The sequence below is a fragment of the Anneissia japonica genome, unplaced genomic scaffold, assembly GCF_011630105.1.
Source record: "Anneissia japonica isolate Jap-2015-1 unplaced genomic scaffold, ASM1163010v1 scaffold287713_len945575_cov184, whole genome shotgun sequence".
Lineage (NCBI taxonomy): Eukaryota > Metazoa > Echinodermata > Crinoidea > Comatulida > Comatulidae > Anneissia > Anneissia japonica.
Genome location: NW_022725774.1, coordinates 761,654 through 777,766, shown reverse-complemented (window position 1 = coordinate 777,766; position 16,113 = coordinate 761,654). Strand labels below are relative to the sequence as shown.

General features: G+C 36.1%; 1 protein-coding gene across 1 annotated transcript in view; it reads left to right on the top strand.

Moving 5' to 3' along the window:
- Nucleotides 1-16,113, top strand: part of LOC117112859 (adhesion G-protein coupled receptor G2-like) — a 23,050-nt gene that overhangs the window by 4,368 nt on the left and 2,569 nt on the right. Inside the window, exons 6-14 of the mRNA XM_033256048.1 lie at nucleotides 5,573-5,695; nucleotides 6,765-6,844; nucleotides 7,500-7,646; nucleotides 8,422-8,782; nucleotides 11,740-11,915; nucleotides 13,552-13,716; nucleotides 13,947-14,056; nucleotides 14,730-14,992; nucleotides 15,224-15,293. Coding sequence (XP_033111939.1) covers nucleotides 7,500-7,646; nucleotides 8,422-8,782; nucleotides 11,740-11,915; nucleotides 13,552-13,716; nucleotides 13,947-14,056; nucleotides 14,730-14,992; nucleotides 15,224-15,293 — 1,292 coding nt within the window. The 5' untranslated portion in view covers nucleotides 5,573-5,695; nucleotides 6,765-6,844. The remainder of the gene's footprint in view (nucleotides 1-5,572; nucleotides 5,696-6,764; nucleotides 6,845-7,499; nucleotides 7,647-8,421; nucleotides 8,783-11,739; nucleotides 11,916-13,551; nucleotides 13,717-13,946; nucleotides 14,057-14,729; nucleotides 14,993-15,223; nucleotides 15,294-16,113) is intronic.

Genomic DNA, 16,113 nt, shown 5'->3' with positions numbered 1-16,113 from the left:
GAGTATATTCAAATTGAAGTGCGAGAGTGTAATTTCCGGCCATCTAGAGATGCCCTAATCATAAATGTTCTTACCTCAGCCCCTCCCTGGTTCACCTCTCTTTCGAATTCCTGGATCTGCCACTGTTGATTTATTATATAATTATTTTGCGCTTATTTATAATGCGTCTATTGCAATTTTCACTTTATCCTCTCAAACAGTCCTAAGAACGTTCAGAGTGCGCTACTTCACAGGGGGATTCGCCCCTTGACCCCGCCGGGGTCATACGTAATTCGCATAACCCCTTTCAAAATCCTGGCTACGTCCCTGATAGCGACTAGCAATGGAAAGAAAAGTAGAGAAGCTCGGCGAAACTGAGAAATACCCACGACATAATTTCTCCAAAGCCTGCACACACGGCTTACTATCAGTTAAAACACATGCATTGTGCTTGGATTGGACAATGTACGGGCTAAAGTATTTAGTATGCTAAGGCGATAGCTAGTGCTTCTATCTCACAGGGTAACCAAGTTACTTGTCGGGCACGTAATTTAGCACTAAAAAACCCAGCCAGTCGTGGCTTGTCATTGTTAGTAACATAGAGGGTAGCACCTAGGCCATGCTTCTTAACTGAGCCATCAGTGACTATCCACAGCTGATCGTCAGGATGGGGAAGGACGATCGTTCTGTTTGAGGAAAGAGCAGACTGAGCAACTTTAAAGGCCTCGCGCAAGGGAGTAGACCAAACCAAAACATCTTGTGATTGACGTCCAGTAACGGCATCATCCAGTGGGGCAAGGAATGAAGCGCATTGAGGAATCACTCGAGCCAGAACCTTATAAGCACCAATGAAGGACCTAAGACCCTTAACGTTTTTAGGAGGGTCGCACGAAACTAAGGTTGACACCCAATGTGGACTTGCGCGAATAGTCCCTTGAGACCATATCCATCCGAGGATGGAAGTAGACTTAGGACATATGACAGCTTTAGCTGCAGATAAGCTGAGTCCGGACTCATACATGGCCTGCAGGAGGCGGTGCCAATTGTGTAGCAGTTCTTCCATGGGAGTTGCCTCCACAATACAGATCATCAGCAAGTTTGGCGACAACTCCTTCCTTGAGTAAATCACCCAGAACTCGACAGGTAAGCTCCTCAAGGGCAGTCTGGGACCCTGACATGCCCATAGCTCAACGCGCATAAACTCTGACACCTTTAAATGGAGTGGCAACGCCACAGTACTTCATTGACGCACGGGACAGAGGGATCTGATAAAATGCCTTTGTGAGATCGGTCGTTATGATATGCTTCCACTTAGCGATATGACGCAAGACAGAGTTAACATCTGGCATAAGATATGGTTGGGGTTTTGCGTACCGTCCAACCTCTGAAAATGCGGTGACAAGGCGAAACCCACCACTAGCTTTCTTAACTAAGAAAGAAGGGTTAATATATTCCACATTAATGTTAACATCCTCAGGGCGAACAAAAACACCCAGACGTTCGAGCTCATCAAACGTGTCTTGTAGCTAAACCAGTTTGTCGCGCGTGTACTAGGGAACCTGACCTTTACGTTTGGGGGTGGGGTTGAACAGGACCCATGTTAACAACAGCCTGGAAGGGACCAACATTACTATTATAGCCTTTTATCATGGGATCAAAGACGCTATCATACTCTTGATTAAGAGACTGAAACTTACACCTAACGTCTGGTGGTAAAATGCCATTTGGGTCTAACAAAACCTTGTCAGAGTGCGGAAGCAATGACTGCGACACGGATGGGGTGGCATTAGATTGTGGTTGTGTTTTTTTTACGCTATTGTCTGATGGAAGAACATAGATAGGTCTAACTTGACACAAATGTTCGTGGCGTCGGACTACCTGCGGAAGGTTGGTAAAGTTAGGGATGCGAACCCTGCCAGCTACGCTGGACACAACATCAAAACCAGGCCAAGCTTTCAGCTCATCACCTGGTTGTGTATGGGGTTCAAGCGCAAAGTCAGAGTCTGGAAAAGCAACAAGATCAGTCGGTAAAGCTACTTTGATGTACTCGCCTGGCCATACAGTTGATGTGGCCGGTGGTGCACGCAGGACTTGCGCACGATGCACAGTAAGATCTGAAGGGTGTTGGAGGAGCCATAATGGTAGATGTCATCGCCTACGATAACCTGACGCTTAGAAGGGCGAATGGACACATCATTAACCTCCATAAAGGGAGTCCCGCCCAACACATCAACATCTAGCTTCTCGAGGACAAGGCCTTCAAACAGCAAATTTTTCCCATTCCGTGAAAACTGTAGAGAAGTTTCCCCAACTACCTTAAGAGGGGACGAGCGATCAGCCTGGTGTGCAGACTGGGAAGACTCCTTAATAACTACCCCTAAGGTAGTAGCTGCAGAAAGGGAAATCATGTTGCCGGTGGCACCACTGTCAATAGTGATACGTGCAGTATGATGGTCATGGAATACGTCAATGTATGGGGACTGGCGTACTTGGACACGCATGGTGGTGACAGGAGGCATTTGGTTAATTGGCACTGAATCAATGTTTTTATCACTGTCATCATCGGCGATAACCTGTCTAGATTTAATTATGTATCTGCGATCAGATTCCGGCAGAAAGGGACACTCACTCAGGAAGTGTTGGTCAGGCCGACCACCCTGTTTGCATAGGGGGCATGATCTACGAGTCTGTACTCGGGACTTAAGAGATGACTCAAGACTAGGCATAGTTTAATTTATTTGAATTGTACAACATTATAACATTGATATTTAATTCTCTTGATGCAGTGATCTACCTAAGTTTATTATTTATAATTGATGATACGCTTCCGTGAGCGTATCACCTTTGTTTTCGTTCGGATTTTTCTTCTTTATTTATTTATTTATTGTTGATACGCTTCCGTGAGCGTATCACCTTTGTTTTCGTTCGGATTTTTCTTCTTTATTTATTTCTTTTTTTATTCTTTCCCACCTTTTTTGTTGGTCGATTTTCTCAAAAACAGCACATGCTTGATCTTTGCAACTTACGTAGCATATGGATCTACATCTGAAGTTGTGCACCTGACTTTGTGGATGACGTCACAGTTACGTGACGTCATCTACGCGCCATTTTGTGAAATTCTGCCATTGACCATAACTTCTTTACTAACAGGCATTTCAATGAATCTTGACAAGTATACTTCACATCAAGTGTCAACTTCCTGCACCATTACCGTCCGCGCATACACAGGAAAGTACGTGCGTACGCGTGCGTCAAAATTAAAAAATGCTTAAAATCACTTTTTGACAAAATTAGAGCATGTTTTAGGTCATTTTGAGCATTTCGTAATTTTTCGTCCCGCGCGTATAGAAGCTGGAATTATCGTGTTTTTTTTTTACATGTTTATGTTCCTGACACTGTATTCACAAATTTCCAATCTTTTTCGGTCATTTAGGGTCAATAGCAATGCTGTACGCGCGCATAAAAGATATGAATCCATGTGCGCGTTTTTGTCGACTTAGAGCGGAAATAGGCCAAAATCATGCCTATTTTCAATCGGTTATAGCTCCTTAGGATGATTGGTGACCCCCAATTTTTACTATATATTCTGAAAGCACATAAGTTGTAAATATGATTTTATAGGTCATAATGGCTGATCGGACGTTATGACGTCATCATATTGCCATCTGAATTCAACAATCTGAATATTATCGATGACGTCATTTTTAAGATATGCGCATTTGAGCGTATCTTCCTTATCCTTGATCGATTTTCTCCAAACTTCCAGGAAGATTATAACTGAGACAATTCTCTTTCATAAATATCACGACTTTTCACATTTTGATGACGTCATCATTTTTTACATAATTTTTTTATCTGACCATTCATCTTTCTTTCCTCAAATCATTAAAATCGCCTATATCATCATAAATAATTGACATTTATAAATCATATTCAATTGGCATAAAACTTCTAGTCAAGTATGAATATAATGCGCCCAAATTTCCGTGCGCGCATCAACATGCGCATCAAAAATTTAAGTGCTCAAAATCATACTATTTTCAATCAGTTATAGTTCCTTAGAATGATCGGTAACACCCATTTTTTATTACATATTCTGAAAGCACATGAGTTGTAGATATGATTTTATAGATCATAATGGCTGATCGGAAATTGTGACGTCATCATTTTGCCATCTGAATTAAAAAACACTTTTTCTTTTAATTTCCTCATTTATTAAAATATTTATTTAAGCGTATCTTTCTTATTGTTAGTCAATCGTTTCTCATCTTCCGAGTAAGTTATAGCTGAGACAATTCTCTTTCGGAATCATGTCCTTGATGACGTCATCATGGTCAAAATTAATGATTTTTGGACCTCTTCATCTTCAATTATTGAGAAATAATATATTGGACAGACCAACAGAGGGTGGCAGACTGTAATTCGACGCTATCACACTGATTATATAGTTCATATAAATAGAAAATTCGTATCGTTACGACGAACAGCTAGTATCAAAATTGTGCGTAGATGAAGTCACGCGTTACCGGCAACCTTAAAAAGCTTGTTATGACTATTTCAGATGAAGCCAAATGTTCATTGAAGTTGGCATGTGCGTAACTCGCGGCAATTTTGAGATATCGTGCGAACAGAAATGGGAGAAAGAAAGAAGAATAAGAAAAAGAAGACTAGATTTGAACTCGTCACTGAGGACGAGTTAAGTGATCCGCCCGACTTGACCCAGAAGTGTGCTGAAAATGACTTAAAACGTGCTTTAAATTACTGCATCTAAAAGGTGATATTTAGAATGTTAAAAACTTTAACGCACACGTACGCGCACTGGATGACATTTAATAAAATATAATAAGATATTAATACCAAATGCACTAAATTGAACGCCAATAAATGTATAAATTATAACAAATACCATGAGTTTGAAGTTTTTTTTCATTTAACTAGAATGTTTGAGCTACATTTGAAGTTAGTTTCAACCCTTAATTATCAGAACAACATTCAATTTTAGAATAAAAAGTACTAATGTTTTAATTGTTAATGTTTCATATTTTAATGAGAGAATAAAATACATCAATAAAAAGTACAAAAAAGAAAACATCGGTTTAATATAATTAATGTTGTTGGCGATAATCACTATTTGGACTGGTGACTGTCTCAATGTGGGCCTAGTAGGTAGTTGGTTGTGTTGCTTTTAACAATCGTGCTTATCTGAGTGGCGCTTTCATCTGCAGCAATAAAGTTTAAATCAGTTGATTGATTGATTGATTGACAGATGGATTATTATATAATTTCAGTATTGATTGCTTGTAACAACAAAGCCTGCCAAAATGGAGGCTTGTGTCCAGTTTTCTGATTCCTGTACAGCTACACATGTACTTGTCCTTCCTTCTACAGGACAATATTGTGAAACTTGTTTACAAACATAGTTTTAAATAATGATCAACTTACAAGATTCTACACTTCTATACTAAATATTGTATGTTCGTTTCTTCCATTACCCTGCAATGTATGGTCATTTAAAGTTGTTCTGTCGAAAGTCATGAATGCACCACTAACCATTATTCTATTCTGGATATTTCTATTTCATTACATATTTTAGTATTGAATGCTTGTAACAACAATGCGTGTCAGAATGGAGCTGCTTGTTCTCAGGTTGCTGGTTCCTGTACAGCTTACACATGTACTTGTCCTAGTTGCTACACTGGGCAATTCTGTGAAACTTGTAAGTTACAAACGTAGTTTAAGTATTGAATTACAAGTTTCTACACTTTTATAATTCCAATATATGGTCATTTAATATTGTTCCATCGAAAGTCATGAATGCAAAACTAACTATAATTCTATTCTGGATATATTTATTTCATTAAATATTTTAGTGTTGACTGATTGACTGACTGGCTGACTGATTGATTTGATTGATTGATTAATTGATTGACTGATTAATTGTCTGATTGACTGACTGAATAATTGATTGATTGATTGATAAAGTGATATTTAATTTCAGTGTTAAATGCTGTGAAACTTGTAAGTTACAAATTGAATGTAGTTTTAGACACTGTTTCCATGGTATTGTTAAAAGAAGTTAATAGAATACTTATTCCAAAAATTAATAGAGTTTTCTACTTTCTGTACAACATTGTAGTTGTGTATACCGGGGTAATTTTGTAAAACTTGCAGATTCTATATTTTGTTTAGTAAATACTGTGTATCTGATTTCATAAAATTACAGTAGTAGTGAATGCGTGTTCCAACACTCCCTGTCTGAATGGAGGTAGTTGTGTCCAGGTTTCTGGTTTCTGTACAGCTTATACATGTACTTGTCTGCAATGCTACGTCGGGACACATTGTGAAGCTTGTGAATTACGAAAGTGAAATAGTTTTAGTTATTATACAAAATTCTAATTTATTTATTTATTTATTTATTCTTTCTTTAGACTGCATGCACTTTCAGTACTTGAGTACCGTTTTTCAAAGTGGTACAGTTACAAACAAACCATGAAATAGAAAGAAGATAATACAAAAAAAAAGAAGTCAAAAAAAGATTCAATGTAAAACTTAAAAATTAATAGAATGTTGGAATGAAACTAAGGTCATTTCTTTAAAGTTAGATTTTGTTTGGTTTGGAAGAAAACCATAATAAGACAAGAACAACAAAGGTTTGATAATGAATAAATTATCTGTTTGTGTCCATTGAATGTTATTGTCTGTGTCAAATGGTTTATCACAAACAATATTATATTCGACCTAAGTGATGTTTACAGAAATTTACACCATCATTTTGTGCATTTTAGATTCATGCGAAGGAAATTCTGGGATCTCAGATTGTGCTGCAGAAGAAACTGCCGAAGACCGCCTTGCAAGGATAATTGATGTAAGTGCCTGGAAAAACCAACTGAAAATATGTCTACTATGTTTCAAACGAGAACACCCATAGAATATTGTAATCATCAAACTTGTACAGTATCGTTTTCTCAAGAGAGAAACCTCAATACATAATATCTCAACAATAAAACACATTTTTAGTATAGTATACACATAAAGAGAATCCAACAAATTTATCTGCAAAGTATTATCTTAATCATATAATTAATTACTTTTTTATGTTTGCATTGTACAGTAAGATACAATATGAGCTGTATTTCTGTGCAACACAAACCACAGAACATAAAAGAATTGAACAATACATATTGTTAATATTAGATTTGTTTTTGGTTTGCAATTGAATTTAGATATAACACCTTAGAGGTGTCCGGATTCATATTCAATTCAAGAATGATGTTATTATTTGGGAAGTCTCATAACTAATAGGTCGATTTAAGTCTAGGGGGGGGGGGTGGTCCAGTCCCTGATTTATTGATAGATTAATTTAATTTGAAAATAATATATCTCCTCCATAGTCGTAGTTTTTGTAGCTTCAGTGTTTGGTGTTTTTCTTTTGATTTTTCGATTGATTTTATCTTGATGTTGAACTTTAATGGAAATAAGTTTATTTTCCATTGTACTACTAATGTTGATTGCATTAATAGATGAAAGTTACAGTGGACAATGTATTAGATGTCAGTATAGAGGTGTTTGAGATCACACAAAAAACAGACGAGATCACTGATGGCGCACTTGGAAAAACAGCAGAAATTTTGCAGGATGTAGTCTCCATAAAAACAAAATCTACCATGGTTAGTTTAAGTTTAGTTTGTAATTATAATAGATTAAATCATTATTTTTTAAAGATAGGAATAAAGTATGTCTGCTTTTACTCGAAGAAAGAAGCATTTCATCCTATGGTTCTGGGTTAAAATTCTGTGAAGTTACCAGGAATTTTGACACAAGAAAAATTTCCATTACATAAGCCTCATAGTTTATAATATAATAACATATTACTGAGTATTTAGGCTTTGATTTCATATGGTGTTTTCGTTCAATTGTAAGTCCCTTGAATGTATCTGGACTTTTTACATTTTCTACTGAAATGGCAAGTTAACATTGAGGAATTCAGGGATATTTCACCACAAGATAATCAGAAATGTGTTTAGCAGTGGTGGCTCCAGACATTTACCGACAGGGGTGCCACAATTTCGACATGGAGGTCCAAACCAAAGAACCGACTAGCACCTCGGTCAGGGTTTTCGGAATAGGGTTGATGGTAGAGTTGATGGGGGACTTTTTTAAATTTTAAAACACAATATTTAGGATTGACTATCAAAATAACGTTATTTGGATAAGCATATTAATGCTCTTTGTATTTTGCACAATTATGCTGTTGCACGATAGGATCGCGAGGGGAGGGGGAGTAGCTAATTTCCTTGGGATGTAGGGACGAGCCGACCCTTTAGTTATCCTTCTGAAACCATTACATCCTTTTAGGTATTTCCTTTAAAAAATACCTGACTGACCCTTGTTTATTTGCTTTTTATCCTTATTTCAATTAAAATAATTTTTCATTTCATTAAGGTAACATATTCGATGGTTGGTACAGTTAACAATTTATTTAGTATTGATGAAGATATTATAATGGAAAGTCAGATAAGGAACCAAGCTCCCACTAGTATAATTTCATCTCTAGAAGAACAACTTGGCCAAGTTGAGCTTAAAAATAATGTCTATAAAGAAAGTATGCCTAACGTTGCTGTACTTGGACAGATGTTAACTGTTGGAGATGTGATGAGCAATGCTGGATTAAAGTTTGGTTCGGCTGATGGTGCATTTGGGCTGGAGGATGTCACAGCCATACAAGGGGATTCTATACCTAATGATATCCAGGTCTCCATTGCTCTACCTGCAAGCATTTCAACCACAATTATGGACGAAAAAGGTTAAATATATTATGTTTTTTAAATATATTTTAAAATTAAAAACAAATGACACTTCACTAACATAATATTATCTCATTGAGTGGATATGTATTTTGGTGGTGGTTAAGATGCTTGCCTTCAAATGCCAGGGTACTGATTTGTTCTGACTGCACGCCCTCAGCCTTATAATGAGACTGTAGAACATCTTGTTTGTCTGCTTGTCTCAGTTTCTGAAATAAATTGCTATATTTATAAAGAGATTAAGTTCGCAGGATCCTTGTCTTTCGTGACAAATAGCACTTTGTATACTAACAAATTGAAAAATGACAAAAAAATAAGACTGTTGTTTTAACATGTGCAAATAAAAGCACTCCTAAGTTACAGTTTTCCTTCATTAGGTGATCTGCATCCTGTGAGAAGATCACCTCTTGTAATTGTCGGAATCATTTTTCTTTTTTCTTGTTATCTCAAAATTGCCATGATCTATTGCTAGGTCATTGGGCATAAACCTCAGGTCAGGGTTGAATATCACATATCGAAATATTTGGTGTGCGCATCCTAACGCACGCGCACGCGCGAGTCTACTTTTCAAAATGTTCAAAATCACTTTTTAACTAAATTAGAGCACGTTTCACGCCCGTATTCTTAAAACAAACTTTAGTCGAACTTCGATCTAGAACTTCATTTAGTGCTAGTTGCATCTTCAACTTTAATTTGTATTCACAAACAATGTAGTCGAAGTTTGAACTACGACTAAATCAAGTCCTAGGTTTAGTTCAACTGCAACAACTATCAAACTTACCAATGAAAAGAGCTAATTTTAAAAGCAACGAAATTTTAGAGATCCGGTAATGCGGATGAATATTAAGCTGCCGTCTGTGGTTCAAAAACGTATTTCCTCATAATTCATAATAGATCATCATTTGCTTAATTAATTTTCTATAATATTAACTATATTAGTTGTTAACATATTACAATAGAGAATTTGAACAGTCACTGAAAATTTGCTTTCTTTGGAGAACTGTTATAGTTAAGCCCGAGCGAGGGCGGCGCCATCTTTGTTGTTGTTAATGGCATGGGGATTTCCTGCAAATCAGGAACTATCGCATGTGGCTGGAAGAATCATGTTAATTTCTCCTTTTGGAAGCTAAACTTGATGTCTCTTTTGTTTAACACACTGAAAATATAAAATACAATCGTTTTTATTCGTTTCACTTTATCGTGAGTTACAGAAAACACGTTTTTAGTGGTGTAAATATTTCAAGTCGGCGATTTAGCCTGACCCTAGGCTGACTAAAAAAATCGGCCCGCGGAGGTATCATTTTAGTCGAGGTTCGGATCATTTAGTCGCAGTGCTAGTCGAAGTTCGTTTTAAGAATACGAAATGACATAATGTTTAGCACGAACTACGACTAAAGTTCGTTTTAAGAATACCGGGGTCAGAGCCATTTTAAGCATTTCAAAATGTTTTGACATTTACCACTACGTGCGCGCATTTTTACGTGCACGGCACATACGGAAGCTAGAAATTACGTTTTCTTTAAATATTTTGGGTTCCTGAAATTGTTTTTACAAATTTTTATTCTTGCAATCATCTTATGGCCAATAACAATGCCGTACGCGCGCATTAAACAGTGATCTTTGCGCGCGTTTGTGCCGATAAACAGTGAAAATATGCTAAAATCAGGCCTATTTTTAATCAGCTATACCTCCATAGGGTGAAAGGTGACCCCCAATTTTTATTACATATTCTGAACATGAGTTGTAAGTATGATTTTATAGATCATAATGGCTGATCGGACATTGTGAAGTCTTCATATTGCCATCTGAATTCAAAAAACTTAATTTTATCTACAGTATAATGTCATTTTGAAAATACGCATTTGAGCGTATCTCGCTTATCCTTGTCGTTCATATATGTGACTTCTTTTTACTTTTTGATGACGTCATCATGGTCAAAATAAATGTTTTTCGACCACCCTCATTTTTTTACCTCAAAACTTTGATGACCCCATATAACCATTTGTCATTTTTGAATCATATTTAGTGGGCATAAACTTCAGGTCAAGGTGGAATGTCACATACCTTAATTTTTCGAATTTGTTTATGACGTCATTATTTTAATACCTATTTGAATGTATCTCGCTTTTTTTTATCAATCGTCTCCTACCTTCGAGTGTGTTATAGCCGAGACAATTTCCATTCAAAATGTTTCAATCATTTTTCACTTTGATGACGTCATCATGGTCAAATTGAATGTTTTTCTAACTTCGGTAGAACGTAATCACTCATGCGTGACCGTCCTACCTGGCGTCCTCTGCATACGTAGATTTGACCAAATTGCGTTCCATAATCTACTCGACGAGGTGGCCTTAGCGTTCTAACATGTACAGATGACTTTACGTTATTACGTTCCTACCGTCGTCGTGCAATCCAAAGCTCCCTTTATCTCTATGTACAACCCTAACAGATAGAAGTATACAGTACTTCATATCAGGGGTCAACTGTCTGCGCGTACTTGTGCGTTAACATTTCAAAATTCTTAAAATTACTTTTTAAAATAATTTTAAAGCACGTTTCAGGCCATTTTGAGCATTTCAAAATTTTCCTAAATTTTTTTATTGAAAGTTGAAATTGTGACTATACCGACGCTTCCTTTTCAGCTTACGTTGAATGTCTATAAGGCGGTACTTAAGTCCAGTGGTAAAATGTTTTTTCTAACGTGCCTGTGGTTCCCAGTTCGGAACTAGGTGGGCTACAATTTTTTTTTTCTGCTTTGCTTTGTTTTGCTGGATAAGAGGATCACCTTACTTGTCCTAGTGAATGTTCAAATGTAGTTCATGTAGTTATTGCTCATTTATTGGATGTATTCATGTTAACATTATTCATATTTTCCTACAGTCAACATTTTGTGTCATTAGAATTGTAGCATAATGAATTACTATATTTATATTCTTGATTATTTGTGTTTATGTAGGAAATGATAGTTTCCGAGTGTCTGTTATTGCTTATGAAAGCAGCAGGTTGTTCCAGTCGCCTCAGTTTGATCGTTCAAGGCGAAGACCCAATGGTCCGGTTATATCATTCTCAGTACCGGATTTAAAAACTGTTAACTTAACGGAACCGCTTACAGCCACATTTATTCCATCTGAGGTATGACTTTTCACTCCATGTTTTTGGTGATATGTAAAGAAGGTAAATTGATTTTTCCAGAGTGTCAATCAAATTTAACGAGTGACCAATCAAAACAGGGCTAGGAATAACTCCAGATTATCCCACAAACGCCACGTTTACATATGTTTATGTTGTCATTTTGTGGGACCTTAAAACAAATATTTAAGGGGCGGTGCTTGTTTGGCTGGAGATGAAAGTAAATAAATTATTATCATTATCATTCATTATTACAATGGATTTTTACTGTTATTGATTGATAACTATTAAGCTGATTAATGTTTAAAAATTGAATATTTAACTGTTTTGAAGAATGATTTTCTGTTTGCGTTATGAGTAAATTTATTAATGATATTGTTGTTGCCGATATATTTTTGATTTATTATTGATATTGCTAATAATAGTATTAGTGATATAGTTTTTCCATCATTGATATTATCATACTGTATTATTATTATAATTATTCATTATTGTTTTTCATTAAAGTACTTAATTTTGATATAATTTATTAGTCTCCGCAAAGGAGCGAAGCTCCAGGTAGGCTATTGTTTTCACATATGTTCTTTAATGTTGTCATTGTCGTCGTCATTGTCGTTGTTGGTCATTTGTTTGTTACCACGATAACTAAAGTTTGGTAAGTTTAATTGACTTCAAGCTTGGCAAAATGCAATATGGTAATAAAAAAGAGGGATCCTATACTTTTTGGTATGTGTGTGAATATGCTAATTGCTTATTTTCATAATTAATATTTCACTAATCACCTGTAGTTTAGACTTTTTACCACGATAACCAGTTTGGTATGTCCAATTGGTTTCAAATTTTGCACAATGCAAGATGGTAATAAGAAAATGGAACATATTATTTTGGTACATGTGTGAATATGCTAATTGCTCATTTGCATAACTATTTCAATATCAGGTAATTTTTTGGCTAGTTACCACGATACCTAAATTTTGGTATATCTGATTAATTTCAAACTTGGCAGAATGCTAGGTGGTAATAAGAAGATGGAGCATATTCTTTTTGGTACATGTGTGAATATGCTAATTGCTCATTTGCATAATTAATATTTCACTAAGCAGTTAATTTAGATTACTTACCTCGATAACTAAAGCTTGGTAAGTCCGATTGGTTTCAAACTTGGCAGAATGCAAGATGTTAATAGGAAGACGGACCCTATTGTTTTTTGGTATGTTTGTGAATATGATAATTGTTAATTTGCAAAATGAATATTTCACTAATCAGAAAATTTACACTAAATACTATCATAATTCCCACATTCCCACAGAAAATTTTTAATTTAGGAGAAATTGTAACATTTGTTCATGTTGTTGTCATCGTAGTAAATTATTTGTTACCACGATAACCAAAGTTTGGTAATTCTGATCGGTTTCAAACTCCTACTTATCAATTTTCAGAGAAAAATCACACCGTGGGGAGGCTATGCTTTTACTACACAGAGTAAAAGAAGCATTTTTAGTTACGATAGGTTATTTATTATTACTTTTGTATTCTTATTAATGCTATTTTGGTTAATTTTTATCGTAATTAGATAATAAGTCTATCATTCTCAATATAACCTAATCAAAGTGATTTGCATAACATTGTGCTTCTTTAGATAACTGAGGAAAACAAAGAAACAGAATGTGTTTTTTGGGACTTTAAGTTGGGTAAGGTCGGAGGTTGGTCAAGTGAGGGGTGCAGTTTAGTTAGTGGATCAGCAGATGGTAGTGACAGACAGTTCTGTAATTGCAGTCATCTCACAAATTTTGCAGTTCTTATGGTAAGTCCCACAAAATAGTTATTGATGGTCGATTATGAAGGTTGGTGGTAGAGAGGTCACGGAGCAAAAAGAAGCCAATTAATTCTTCAGCAGGCTTTAAAAGCATTCTTCGTCGAACATCAAACTATACTCCAAACATGTTGGTGCTTAAGACTTTGTAGGCACCTTCTTGTGGAATCTCTGGCACTGCCTCTGAAGTAAACCGGTTCTGAAAATCTTCTCTTTTGCAGAATTTCTATCCCCAGCAACCTGATGCTATCAGTGAGGTCATCACCACGGTTGGTTTAAGCCTTTCCATTGTAGGGCTTAGCGTGACATTACTGACATTTGTAGCAAACAGGTAAGTAGTTCCAGTTGACATTCAGATCATATTTTTACCCTACATACAAAAAATATAATGTTAATTACATTTAATAACCAATTAACACAATAATAATAATATGTAAAGGTATAACATAAATAGAATTGATCAAGCATTCTTCCAAAGAAAATAGTTAAATTATAAGATACTAAATGGAAAATAGTACGGTGAGTGCAGTTTGGGAATAAAGAATGATAAAATAAATTCAAAACCCAAGAGGTTAATCTATAACACGAATCTAGTTGAAGGTGCCATAACCTATTACTTTACACACTCTAGCCCCAAAAATGGTTAGGATGAGGTGGGTGTGGTACATTTGTCGGAGAATGATGGATGACCTGTCGTGAAAATGCTGACGCCAATGCTGCGAAGAAAGCAAAAACTTGATAGATGAAATATAAAACATAGAATGCCAGAATAACTTGTTAAAGATAAAAAAAAAGAGTGAAATTTCACTGTTCCCTGAAAGATTATAATTATTTTTAACTTGATTTCACTTCGTAAATTTTTTTTAAATTATTAATTGCTCATATTTAACATAAAGTGGACAAAAATATTAGCAAAAGTAAGCCTATTAGAGATACAAATCTATGTTTTTCTGAAATACAATGGTTTCATCAGCTTAAACTTTTATTTTTATGCTTTCTCCTAGAAAATTGAGAAAAAGCGAGCCGAAAAAAATCCTCTGCAATCTGTGTGGATCTTTGCTTGGTCTTTATATTGTATTTATCGTTGGAATTGACCGAACGGCCAACAGAAATGGATGCACCGCTGTGGGAGCTTTGTTACACTACTTCCTGTTGTCTTCCATTTTCTGGATGGGTGTCCAGGCCCTCATAATGTATTATTTATTTGTAAAAATATACAATGCTCATGTATCAAATTTTCTTGCGAAAGCTAGCCTGTATGCATGGGGTAAGTTGAATTAGCTAGTTGATTTTGATTATAATAATAATAATAATAATGACAACAACAATAAAAATGATACATTTACATTTATAATGTGATATGTAAAAAGTTTTGATGATGCAAATTAATGTTAAGATTACAAAAATTTGTAATTGTTTATCTTAGTTATTTTATACTTTTGAGCTCCTTGAGATAAATTTAGGTTAACAGCAAATACGGATTATTTTTAAATTTTAGGTGGACCTGCAGTTATTGTCTTGGCTACAATCTTTGTACATGTTGATGATTATGTGGATGAAACCGAACAGTAAGTTTTTGCTATGTATTGATAAGTATTGTATTGTGCCATCACTAGTATAACGGTTAACATTTTAGTGGAAGCACAGTGGCATGGCTGTAGATTTACAATCAAAATATGATAAGGAGTATGGGCCTCAAACTGGTTCACCAAGTATAGCTGCAATGGTTTATTTATGAAGAGGCAGGGAATGCCCTAGAAAGTTTCTCTTCGTGATATTTATAAGGTAAAGGTAGGAGATAACCCATAACGATTTTGTATGGGCGTGATCCGTGTTTACATAAAGCCTGGTTTCCTGTCGACGTAAAGTTCAGGGTTTCTTACGATTCATACGATTCTTACGACTGTTACGAGAAGTTGGACAAAAACAGCCGCGTCTTGATCGTGCTGGGCCGATCCCCCCCCCCTACCCAACCCACGAAAAAAATCTCTGGTCCATTTACTGCAGTCAGTCACAATACTCCAGTTATAATTTACGGATGTAGGCCTATAGGCAGTGGCGGCGCCATCGGGTGGGGTGAGACAGAGGGATTAATCCCCCATCGGTCTGGTAATTTCTCCATCGATCTTGTCAAGCCCCCTCCCCACCCATCGGCCAAAGCTCGTCGGGCAGTCGGACCAAAAAAATAAATAAATAAATAAAACATAGGCCTAGTTTTCCCATCCCAGCCAATGAAGAAGTTAAGCAATCTAGAAGTCTCAATTTTTTAAAATAAAAAACTCATTTTGGGAGTAGAGGACTCCCCTCCCATACCCAACATACCCCGGATCCGGCCTTCGGCCCTCGGATAACGCTGCGCGCTATAGTTACACCCATAAATACTTTGCC